At 42.0% G+C, this 13,261-nt stretch overlaps 1 protein-coding gene across 3 annotated transcripts in view; it reads right to left on the bottom strand.

Annotated features, from left to right (window-relative positions):
• The window catches only part of ZNF385B (zinc finger protein 385B), a 528,613-nt gene that overhangs the window by 131,019 nt on the left and 384,333 nt on the right, over window positions 1-13,261 (bottom strand). For 2 of the 3 annotated variants that reach the window (XM_073646802.1, XM_073646801.1), the window contains exon 3: window positions 3,788-3,898. The exons of the other annotated variant lie outside the window; for it this stretch is intronic. In XM_073646802.1, coding sequence (XP_073502903.1) covers window positions 3,788-3,898 — 111 coding nt within the window. The remainder of the gene's footprint in view (window positions 1-3,787; window positions 3,899-13,261) is intronic. 3 annotated transcript variants of the gene reach the window in all.

Raw genomic sequence — 13,261 nt, 5'->3', positions numbered from 1 at the left:
GGTATGGTTTCTGGCCTGCACTACAAGTAACAGCATAGCATAAGTTGTGTCAATGAATATGAGATATTGCCATACATCTCTCATGGCACTCTAGTATTAATGAGGTATTCTGAGAATAAGGCATTGATAGGCCATCAGAGTTTAAGGAGAGTCCGCAGCACAGAGTGACTGTTCAAACCAAGTACAGGAGGTCGGTGCACCATGGCGGGGCTGATCAGTTAAGTGCACCTTCCGTCCAATGTGGTTTCCTTCTATCTCCACCCCAGGGCCGGAATCAGTGCCGGCACCCTGAGCAGGCGGGGGGCCCACTCACCATCGAGCACCCCGGCGCGCTATGGGACCTGTGAGCGGTGCGGTGCCGGTGTCAGTTCCCGCTTTCCCCCGCTTGCTCAGGGCCCCAGCACAATAATTTCCTCTCCCCGTGACTCCACAGCAGCTCCAGTCTCTTCCGCGGCTGCTGCACTGTGACATCTCAGGTCAGAGGGTGCAATGACGTCTTTACACCGCGTTCTCTCCTGAGCCATCACAGGCAGCGCAGAGCGGGAAAACGCCAGGGCGGGTGTGGGGTCCAGAGCAGGTGAGAAGTGAGGTGAGTATTTGATTTTTTTTTAATGTATGGAGGCATGGGGCATTATATGGTGGGGGGGGAACAAGTGACATCCTGCATAGGGCATTATATGGGGGGAACAAGTGACATCCTGCATGGGGCATTATATGGGGGGGAACAAGTGACATCCTGCATGGGGCATTATATGGGGGGGGAACAAGTGACATCCTGCATGGGGCATTATATGGGGGGGAACAAGTGACATCCTGCATGGGGCATTATATGGGGGGGACAAGTGACATTCTGCATGGGGCATTATATGGGGGGGAACACGTGACATCCTGCATGGGGCATTATATGGAGGAAGAGGTGACATCCTGCATAAGCGTGATATGGGGGGAGAGGTGACATCCTGCATAGGGCATTATATGGGGGGAGAGGTGACATCCTGCATGGGGCATTATATGGGGGGAGAGGTGATATCCTGAATGGGGCATTATATGGGGACTAGTATCCTGTATGGAGCGTTATATGGTGACCAGTATCCTGTATGGAGCGTTATATGGGGACCAGTATCCTGTGACATCCTGCATAGGGCATTATATGGGGGGAGAGGTGACATCCTGCATGGGGCATTATAAGGGGGGAGAGGTGACATCCTGCATGGGGCATTATATGGGGGGGAAGGTGACATCCTGCATGGGGCATTATATGGGTGGGAGAGGTGACATCCTGAATGGGGCATTATATGGGGGGGAGAGGTGACATCCTGCATGGGGCATTATGTGGGGGGAGAGGTGACATCCTGCATGGGGCATTATATGGGGGGAGAGGTGACATCCTGCATGGGGCATTATATGGGGGGGAGAGGTGACATCCTGCATGGGGCATTATATGGCGAGGGGATGTGGCATCCTGCATTGGGCATTATATGGGGGGGAGAGGTGACATCCTGCATAGGGCATTATATGGGGGTAGAGGTGACATCCTGCATGGAGCATTATAAGGGGGGGTGACATCCTGCATGGGGCATTATGTGGGGGCCAGTGTTCTGTATGGTGCATTATGAGGGGGCCAGTATCCTCTATGGAGCCGTTATATGGGGGCCAGTATCCTGTATGGAGCATTATATGGGGACCAGTATCCTGTGTGGAGCGTTATATGGGGACCAGTATCCTGTATGGAGCGTTATATGGGGACCAGGATCCTGTATGGAGCGTTATATGGCGACCAGTATCCTGTATGGAGCATTATATGGGGACCAGTATCCTGTATGGAGCATTATATGGGGACCAGTATCCTGTATGGAGCATTATATGGGGACCAGTATCCTGTATGGAGCAGTATATTGGGGACCAGTATCCTATATGGAGCGTTATATGGGGACCAATATCCTGTATGGAGAGTTATATGGGGACCAGTATCCTGTATGGAGCGTTATATGGGGGTCAGTATTCTGTATGGAGCGTTATGAGGGGGCCAGTATCCTCTATGGAGCGTTATATGGGGGCCAGTATCCTGTATGGAGCATTATATGGGGACCAGTATCCTGTATGGAGCATTATATGGGGACCAGTATCCTGTATGGAACGTTATATGGGGACCAGTATCCTGTATGGAGCGTTATTTGGGGACCAGTATCCTGTATGGAGCGTTATATGGAGACCAGTATCCTGTATGGAGCGTTATATGGAGACCAGTATCCTGCATGGAGCGTTATATGGGGAACGGTATTCTGCATAGAGCAATATATGGGGCCCATAATACTGTATGGAGGACTATATTGTCCGGTCTGCACTGTGCGTTGAGAGAATTCGCCGGTTTCTGAGCTATTGTAGAATTTACAATAGATATCGCTCATGTAATGAAAGAAGTGAAATCTTTGCATTGTACTATACATATATTTCTCTGCGGTATCTGTGCATCCTGAATCGTGGTATGTGTTAAAGGGGCCCACTGACACTCTTTCGCCCAGGGCCTACAAAAACCTGGAGCTGGCCCTGCTCCACCCTCATCCTTCTTTGATTGACAGCTCTGGTTTTATGGAGCGGAGATGATGGAAAAACAAGTAGGTGGGAAGGTGCCCTTAAAGGTTTAGCCACACCAAGGGTGCACCTGGCACTGTACTTGGTTTGAACAGTCGTTCAGTGCTGACTGACTCAATTTAACTAGTTGAATTTCAGCATCTGGAAAACACATTGATCGGCCATAAATGGTTAATCAGTGGGAATCATGTATAGTAATAGAATGAAGTAGGTCTTCGTCGTTAAAAGAAGGTACAAAATAGAAAAGAAATTTGCCGAGCATTGCCAAATATAAAAGCATGTGCAAATGACATATTGGACAGCGGCTCATCTGTGCGATCGCTTCAGCCCAGCAGCAATAGTCTTGCCCCTTTCTGGTTTGGGATATGCCAAAATTTGCAAAATAGGGTAACTTCTTGGTACAGGATAAGTCTAAGCGATGGTAGCGCTCACCTGAAGGTGTTGTATGCAGGCACAACACCTATAAAGCATGGAAATCTGCTACTGCTGCTCCGTGGCTGGAGGAAATGGTTCTTCCAGATGTATAATGGCAAAAATGGAAACTGTCATGTTTAGGCGGTCTGCGCTGTGGGAATGAAGAGTCTTGGGATTCCCAATCGGTTTGTATTAATATCAACGCGTTTCGGTGCCAGAACGGCGCCTTTCTCTAGATATAAAAAACAAGTGTCATTTGGTTGTTGGTTTTTATAACTTGAGAAAGGTACCGCAGAAACGCGTTGGTATTAATAAAAAAAACTTTTGAAACCCCAAGGCTTTTCATTTCCGCAGCGCCGCCCACCTAAAAAAGACAGTTTTCATTTTTGCCAGTTGTTTCCAACAATTCGAGACAGTCCAGCAAATTCTAGAATGTTGGCAACTATGATACTGTAAAAGTCAAATAACTACAGACTGCATAATGCTCATGCTCATGGCAGAGTCAGGTCCACGGAGCTAGTACATCATGGAAGTCACGCGGCTCCCTAGTGACGTATTGCCACAATTTCCGACATAGTTATAGTAAAAGCCTCATACAATGGAATAAGAACCCTATTAATACAGACGTGTACATGAGATAAGGTGAGAACATTTTTCTGAAGAATTCAAGTGACACTTTGTCATGTCTGGTCTGAGCACAGCAAATGACATATCCTACATATAGCAAACGATCCAATAATAACTCCTCCTCTTTGTCCATTAGAATATCATGTATACTTACATCAGAATTAAAACGAAGCTGGCAGACATTGCAAGAAATGACTTGTTTTTTCTTTGGTGGAATGGAAACACCAAACGTATGGTTTATGACTGCTTTTTGCACAGGATCCATCTAAAAAGAAAGATAATACATATAAACGCACTGTCTTGCATTGTACACACAGCTATGTTTTGCTGAATATTGGATGGGAGCAGTTGATACATCACGTTTGTCTTCACACGGAGGTGACATCTGCTCATTTGTCGCTAGGTATATAGGGTGACAAGTCTACACGGTGATGTATAATGCAAACATAATGTATACTCCATTGACTGCAACATAAGGTGTCACATCTTATAAGTTGAATGTGTGTCTATCTGGTCTAATTGATCTACTTTCTATGTGCAGACTGTGTTTTTTTCTTTTTTTAACTTTTTTTCCACTTGCACATACACTCACACAGGCTACAAGTTATAAGTAGCCAAGAATCTAAATCAAATTCCTATGAAAATCCATTTGTCCAAAATATTCTCAAATAGTTTTAAAAAAAAATCAATCAAGTTCTCATAATCCATTTTCATATCAATGGGGCATGTTCACTCATACTGTGCAGTCCCTCAGTATGGACTGTTAGTAAAGTGTGTGGCGCACTCTTCACCATAATGGACGCTGAAGAGGTTCTCAGCACTCAGCCCTTGAGACACCAAATATTACTAGAAAAAAAAAAAAAAAAATGTCTCTCTCAGATTGAGCTCCAGAACACTGTCGTAATTGCACTGATGAATGCCCCAATGTTTGCTAGATCATAGAAATAAGATGGGCTGTTAGAAAACATTGAGAATGCCAACAGCATAGACCAGCAATGACTAATGAGTCAACCTGATTTATTATTAATTCATTCCATTCTCTATTGCTCGTAATATATTCCTTCTCCTAGGAAAATAGAAGAGCTTCATATCGTCTGCCTGTCAGGTAACAGGGTTGGATTCAGCCACAACTGAGCAAAAGACAATCAAAATTAAATTGAAAAATCTTAAAAATATTTAATTTCAAAAATGAGTTTGTTCTCAACAACGCACAATCCTTAGGCCACATGCACACGTTCAGTATTTGGTGAGGTTTTTACTTCAGTATTCGTAAGACAAAACCAGGAGTGGGTAAAAAATGCAGAAGTGGTGACGTGTTTCTATTATACTTTTCCTCTGATTGTTCTACTCCTGGTTTAGGCTTACAAATACTGATGTAAAAAACTCACCAAATACTGAAAGTATGCACGTGGCCCAAGCCCTAGTGAAATGTAAAGCTTCCTTCAGGTGTTCCCTGTTCTGAGTTATTACCTAGCTACATAGCTAAGCTTTCAGTCCCAGATCACTGCCAGTTGTAGCATCTGCTCGGTGGTGCATGTTTGCCTTCTATTTCAGTGCTCTGCTTGTTGATCTATTGCTGCCTGACCTTGGACCTTGCTCTGACCTTCTGTTTGCCTAACCCCTTTGCTCTGATCCGCTATCTTCGTGGTATTCTGACCTCGGACCGTGACCTGACTATGCCTTTGTCTTTCCCCTTAATTTACGACATGCTTTCTTGTTATCTAACCCCAGAACGTTTGACTACCCGGCCTCACGGCTTGTCCGTGAGTAAAAAGGAATCTGTCAGCAGGTTTTTGCTACCTCATCTGAGAGCAGCATAATGTAGGAAAAGAGACCATGATTCTTATGTATCACTTAGTTTACTGGGTGCAGCCGTTCTGACCCAATCAAAGCTTTCAGATGTAGAATACAGCAGAGCTGAGAAAGATGCCCTCGCCTACACAAGCCTCTCTATATACAATGGCAAGTAACACTGAGCTGAGCTGCTTATCACAGGGGGAGGTGGTGGAGTCAAACTAGTGTAGTCCCCAGCAATGCTAATCACAAGTGATATAACCTTCACTATAAGTAAACAACAGCACACAGGGTAATAAATGACACATCATTCAACTCTGTATCTAAAGCCTCCATCTCCAACTGTCTTCAGATTACATAGGAAAAACCTGCTGACATATTCCCTTTAAACTGCTTTTTACACAAGAAAACTAATTCAAATTTATAACAAACTATATAAATCCAAGCTCAGCATTTCCCTATTGTATAGTATAATACCCTCAGAAAAAGAAACTTTAGCAGCAGGTCAGCGTTTTCGAGTTGCATTACAATTTCAAGATTACATTTTAAGGTTCCTTGTGGGAGTAAAAGTTGCCAACAACTTTTCAACTATGCCAAAATATCAAACCAAGAGAAAAACACTAAAGATTTATATAGTCATGGTTTATTTTAAATGGTATCAATATCATTGTTAAAGGGTAACTAAACCTTTTATGTTGGTTTGGACCCCAGTCATGGTCTCACGTGTGACCCCCATCAATTGTCTAAAACTCTTCTGAGAGGTGCACAGTTGAGGTGACAGGAGAAAATAGCTTCTGTTTGAGAGCGCACACAGAGCACGATACAGATTCAATAGAATGCACTATTTTGTCATGTTCCACAAATTAGAAATCATACAGTATTGTATTGTGCCTGTTGTGGTGCTATGTAGTAAGGTTTTCCTTTAAGAAGTTTGTCCTCCCTCTCTCCCTGTCTGCCTTCCTTGCTCTGATGTCAGTAACCCCTCCATTCTTCTTCCTCATTCTGAGTATGTCAGCCATTGTAGAAGCTCATGTCTTGAATAGTATTTTTTTTACCTACTGTAATTGTGCATAACTACAAGAATTCAGCTTGAAAATAAACTTTCTTATGGAATCTTCATACGTGCCTTTGCAGTCGAGTCAAGCTATCTGATGAAATATCTTTGTGTGAGTACCAATACATAAAGATAGCCAAGAAACGGTGTCTCAAGAGCCTTACATTCGTTCTCTAGTTATTGAGTCAGTACAGGTTTCATAGCCTCTGCGGGATGGTGGGGAGGGTGAGTGGTGGGGGTCTTATCAATCGGACCCCAGTGATCTGCTTGCAATTAAAAAGAAAGGGCAGTAAAATATAAAAAATGTTAAAACGTTTTAGTTACTTTTAAATCATAAAATAAAATGTATAGTTTACAGGATTACCTGATTATTTTTATTTTTTAGACAACTCCAAACATCACAGACTGTCAAATTTAAAAACTGTAACTGTATATCTCTAAAGATAAAAATACTAATGTAAAGAAATTTTATGTACCTACTGTGACTAACATAATTATGATAATTATGATCATAATAACCTGCACAATGTCTGGAAAATCACAGGGGCATCACATTTCTGTTATGGTCTCCAGATAAAAAAATCCTCTTTGTTTGCGGACTTTCCAGGAATTTACAGATTGCTGGGGTCATGGCACGGTTTGGGGATTCAATTTAGTGATCTGTTTTTTTATGGTCGGCTCTTCTGTTTGTTGAGCTGTTGCTCTTTTCCAGCCCTGTCCAAATGCGGACTTTTCCTATTATCTTTATTCTCCCTTCTTGGTTTGCTTCTCTCCATGTGTTTTCCATTTTTCCATTTTGGTTTGCCCTATCACGTTCTGGGCTTTACATATTATTCGCTCACTGCACTTCCTTGCTGGCAATACTTCAAGGTGGATTTGTGCTAAGGAGTATCAGCCCTTTATCAAAGGGATTTTCCCTGCTAAATTTACACTGCTTCTATTCTTGCTGTGTGCCTATTTGCCTACCTTTCCAGTACATTTTCTCTTTACCACTGTTAGGTTTCTAGGACGATATACTAGTTTTGTTTATTGTTTAGTTCTCCTTATTATTCCCTCTCTCACCTTTTATTAATGTGCTTAAGTTTCTCACCCTGGGTCTTGTGCCCACCTGCACTCTTCCCTCTCCTCTTGTTGACAGTGTGTTGCGGCCTCACCTCTGGTTCCTCAGGAGGCTTGAGAAACCCCTTGACGGTCTTTAAAGGAGTCAGGTCTGAGGTGGTGTTTTTTGTTGTGCGGCTAGGGATCTCTCTATAGTAAGTCTTCCTTACTTCCTTTACACATGTGCGAGTGTGGTACATGCATGACAACTAGCATCCCTGGACACTATAGACCAGACCTGTCTAAACTGCAGCCCAAGGGCTACTTTGCTGTTCCTGTCGGCGCTGCAGTGTGTGTGCACCTGACCTGTGTAGATACGTAGACCTGACCATTAAATGCAGGTCAGGTACAAACACTACATTGTAAAGCCAACGGAGAAGCAAAAGGAGTGTGAGAATAGAAACAGAAACAACACAAAGAGCAGGAGAAGGAGAAAAAAGTAGAGTGGGATTGTGAGATAAAAAGAAAGAGAAACACAGAGAACAGGACACGTATAGAGTCCATGGAGTGATCATTGTAAGAATTAAAGCAGATTAAGGTATGTTTTAAACTTGTATATGATTAAGGTTGAATAAAACAAGCAGTATAATTTATAAACTTTACAAAAAACATTGAATTAATATTGTTGTTATTAGATGCTACAGGTGAGAATACATGTTACAATAAGCCATCTTATACCATATATTAGTAATAGCAGCAATTCACCAAACTTAATTGTGCCCTACATTGAGCAATAAAATAATAATATAAAATATTAATAATTCAATAATAATAATTCGGCTTTTTCCAATAGCTGGAGTCTCTCATGCGGCACCTCAAAAAAAATGAATTGAGCACTTCTGCCATAGATCAATGCTAGTCACTATTCTAAAGTCTTTTGTGATTGGAAACATACATAAGAAGCCGAGGTATTTTTGCTATATTAATCATTAGAGATTTACAATAATCTAGGAGGAGCACTGCAATCAAATCATGATATCAGGGTGAACTGTCAGACTCTCCTCTTCCTGACAAATTCATCTCTCCTCCATTTATAGCTAGATAACGAGAGACAGAATGAAAAAACGAATAAAATCTAAATCAAAAGTAAGTTTTAGGCTGGGTGGTCATGATGAGTTTTTGATTTGGTTTTGACACTGTGCACATTAACTGCGACAAAAACGTAGCATCTTACAGTTCCAAAGTGGATGGGATTTATAGAAATCTCGTGTCCTCTGAGCTTTTTTTACTCAGCGTTAACTGACCTGCGCTGCGTGTTTCAAATCTGCAACACGTCAATTTCTCTTGCGGGTATGCTTAGTTTAATGTGCAGATTTTCCCATAGACTTGCATTAGATGCGGAAAATCTGAAAGTAAAAATTAACATGCGTTCTTAATGCATTTCCGCGGAAGAAACACATTAAAAAATGCATGTAATGCAGACATGAACTTTATCAATAAAGTTTTGTCAAAGCCAAATACAAGGAAGAATAAAAATCAAAGCAGCTTTGCTTTAAAACACGACATGCCAAAAAGAGATAAAAACTATGTAAAAAAAAATGCACTCAAAAACGCAATAAACCTAATTTACCTAATAGCTGTAGAAAATATACGTCAAAAACTCACCGCACACAGCCTAAAAAGTCAAAAACTGCAAATCTGAGATGCTCTACAGTGGAGGACTACTGTCTGTGTAACTCCAGAATGACAGCCACAAAGAAAGGTGCAGAGAAAAGCTTCACCTAAAAGCACAAGGGAACATTTTGCTTCAACTACCTGAACCACTTTTCCAGGTATTGTCTGCTCAGCAGTGAAGAACTTGTGGCCTCTTGAGTTGAGAATCCTCTGGCAATTGACAGATGATGAGAGAGAGGGCAGATCATGCCCAAAGTTCCTGTCTGTGCAAACAAATGCAATGAGGACAGAGCAACACAAAGTGTACTCTCCGGAAGTCTCCAGGGCTTTAAAGTGTAAGATTCCTTTCTGAGCAGATGACGACGCTTCCCAAACATGGGAGCTGAGTGGAGTCAGGTCATTATTAGAATTCAGGAAGGGACTACATTAACATTTAAATATGGCTGACACTTAGGTGGATTACTCTATGGTTGAATTCAAAGTGTCGTCTGGTTGTAACTCGAGAACTGAAACAATATAGACACAACTTCTTGTTCAATTAATTCTTGTCTTGCCATAGTCACAGGCAACTAGTGGGAATTTACGGGAAGTGAAAAGAGATATGCAGAAATCTACAAGTGTAGCCCATAGTGGTAAGAAAGTTTCTAAAATTTAGAAAACAAAACCCAAAACTTTATTTAATCTTAAATAGGGCAATAAAGTTCCAGCTTCATTTTAGATGGAAATAAGGGTTTGTTTCCCTTTTCGTGTTGGGAATTCAGCTTGAGATCTGGAGGATGCAACAACCTAAATGTAACAATCTAGTTTATGGTCCCTCATCGTGCACATCATTTTTAAAAGATTAAAAGATCCCCTCACTAGTATGTATGTTTTGGTTTTTTTTTTTGCTGAAAAGTAGAATTGAACTTTGGCACACGGGTAAAGATAACTATTTCCTAATATCCTTAGGAGCTGTTTCCCCTTTAGTTATGAGATCTGTCCCTCATTATAAGCAAAAAAAGACATAGGAATATGAATCTCGTCAATGTGATGTGAAAGTGTGAAAGGAGACTAGCAAAAATTATTAGAAGTTGTTTCATTAAAGAAGATGTCCCAGAAAAACACTTTTTTGTGCCATGTCTAAAGTTAAAATGGTGGAGGTCTGACAGCTAAGACCCCCACAGATCCCAAGAATGAATCAAGTCCTGTTTCTCAGTTTCACTTGAGATGAAGCTACGAATGCATAGTCATGCTTTAGTAAAATTTATGACAGTCATGGACAATCACGCAGGCACCTACCAGAGACAGAATTCACCAAGCTAGGGCGTAACGATCTTGGTCGCAACGGGTGTGACCACGACTGGACCCATGCGGGAAGGGGACCAGACGACGCTAGTGCCCATTTCTGGGGACGCATATTCAGCTGAAATGTATTGTGGTGCAGAGACCCGCGGGCTCCCTGCACTGCAATTCCCCCCACCAGCCACTCAGAGTCCAGAACTGACGTTGGTGTGGTCGTCATGGGTGGCTCATGGCAGTGATGTCATGCACTGCCCGTGGAGGGCAAGCTGAAGTCAGCTGCTGGCCTCTGTACTGACTATGGGAGAAGAAGAGTTGATTATTTTTTGTAAATGTTTTGGTTAAGAATGTCAGAACAGAAAATATTATTATTAGAAGGGGCCTGGACGCGAGATATTATTACAGAAAGGGCCAAGAATGAGGGACATTATTATAGAAATGGGCCCAGGGTGGGGACCTAATAACAGGAAAGGAACTGTCAAAGTGACCTCAACATACATAGCTTAGGGTTACTGCATGGTAACAGCCTGTTCTTCACACACCAATGTCCTCTCGCTATCCAGATTCAGCATAAAATAGCTGCTGCATTCCCGGCCTCTGCTTTTAAACAGGCTATGATAGTCACTTGTGACTGGCTAGGCTATACCATGGGATATTATAGCTGCAATGTATTATGGATAACCCTGCCTGGCAAGTCAAGTAAGCCTTCTATCACTGATGAAATCTTGTGCAATGTGTGAAATAGTGGCTACAATTTTACGCGATTCGCGCTAAGCAAGTTGTTCGAATTTACTGAATAAGGCGAATTCCTAAAAAATCGCCACAAATTTGATTTGCATTTGCTCAACCAAGTTATTTTGATTTCTATAAAAAAAATAATTAACCCCCCCCAATGATTGCTTGTTGAGCACTAGTGTTGCTCGAATAAGGTGCTATCCGAGCACACTTGAGTCCTAACCGAGTGTCTTCGCCATGCTCATCAGATATGTTTGCGTCACAGCGGCTGCATGTCTCGTAGCTTTTAGACAGCCGCAACACATACAGGGATTGCCTAACAAACAAGCAATCCCTGCATGTGTTGGGGTTCTCTAACAGCTGCGAGACATGCAATGTGAACATATTTGACAAGCATGCCGAAGACACTTGGTTAGGACTTGAGCGTGCTCGGATTACACCTAATCCGAGCACATTCGCGTGACACTATTGAGCACCTAAATGGTGGCCACTGACCATCCACTCCACAAATTTCCACATACGAGAGCCAAAAGAATGTCCAAGCTGCTCTTTGAGAAAGATATTCACTGCACTCTCGATAGTCAATCAAAAATGTAGTGGGTCCCTTGTATGAGAACAGCGTATTACAAATGTTTATTGTTTGCGTATTTTCCACGTAAGCAGTTTTTACTTATTGTTTTTTGCAATCATTATACACCTCAGCATCACAATTGTTCCCATTATCCACCTGGCCTTATTCCTATTACTATCAATTTTTAATTATAGCAAAGTCACATAACAGCAAAGTGTATGAGAAGCTCTCTGAGATAAGTGACCTCGTAGAGGTGCTGTGAGTGTAGTATTTCCCATTATCTGTTCCAAAATCTGTGTAACAAATGTAATGTGTAAGTTCTGGCTTGATGAACCTCCGCTAATATATTAGGTAATGGCATAAACTGCAATTATTATTATCTGCATAGAACATATTTATTGACTGTAAAGCTGGTCTGACCATGAAAATTAATTACCGGCAAGTTATAGAATGGAAATATCTACTGCTGACATCTGTTCGGAATTTTCCATTTCAATGCTTATTTTCTATCTAGAACTTTGAATGCAAAACAATCTGCGCGGCAACAAGTCAAGTGATAACCGTTCTCTTATTAGATTCATAAATGTAATGTAGATTCATAAGGAAATGAAATGCTGTACATTACGTGGTTATATATTAGCATATGGAGATCCATACAGTATTTAAAAGGGGTTTTTCATGGAGTATAAATTACTTTTCAAATTTTCATACGTAAAAAAAAAAATGAAAGAAATACAACACACTCTCAGTTATTCCCCCCAGGAGTCTGAGACGTGTTAACAAATTATTAATACTGTATTCCCTGAAAAAACCCTTTTAAAAGGGTTGTCCACTACTAGGACAACCCCTTCTTAAACTAAATGTTCTTCCCCGATAAAATAAAAAAGCTTATACTCACCTCCCATGCCCAATCAGCGCTGGCGTCACTGTCCCCGCCTTTGGACAAACGGAACATGAAGAAGAAGCCATGGCTGCAGTTGATCCAGACTTCCTCTTCATGTTCAGTTTGTCCGAAGGCGGGGACAGTGACGCCAGCGCTGATTGGGCGCTGGCCATCAAGTGTCATTCCACCGCATCACAGCCCCGGGACCACGAGTGCCGACACCGCTGGAATGGCACTGGCATGGGAGGTGAGTATAAGCATTTTTATTTTAACATTTAGTTGTCCTAGTAGTGGACAACCCCCTTAAGGAACAGTCTTGTTAGTATGGATCATCTCATGGATGAAGAGCCACCCATGCGATCTAGTAGATTTTTGAAGTTTCTGATTCACATAACTCACTGATTTACAAATATAAGAATGATTTGGGGCAGGAGGGCACAACCTGTGTCCCGGGAACCAGATGCAGCCCGTGAAACATCTGGACTCACATATAGTTTCCAAGTCAGAGAGAAGTGGAGTGGCTCAGGATTAGATATGACCTAGCACTAATAAAGCACTGTGAGCCTGTGAAGCCATTTCTGTATCCCCCATATATCAGGAG

This window comes from Phyllobates terribilis, unplaced genomic scaffold (assembly GCF_046119375.1).
Source record: "Phyllobates terribilis strain yellow unplaced genomic scaffold, ASM4611937v1 Scaffold_9__5_contigs__length_417890890, whole genome shotgun sequence".
In the NCBI taxonomy this organism is placed as follows: domain Eukaryota; kingdom Metazoa; phylum Chordata; class Amphibia; order Anura; family Dendrobatidae; genus Phyllobates; species Phyllobates terribilis.
The sequence above is the reverse complement of the archived record's forward strand: the minus strand, read 5'-3'. Positions and strand labels throughout refer to the sequence as shown.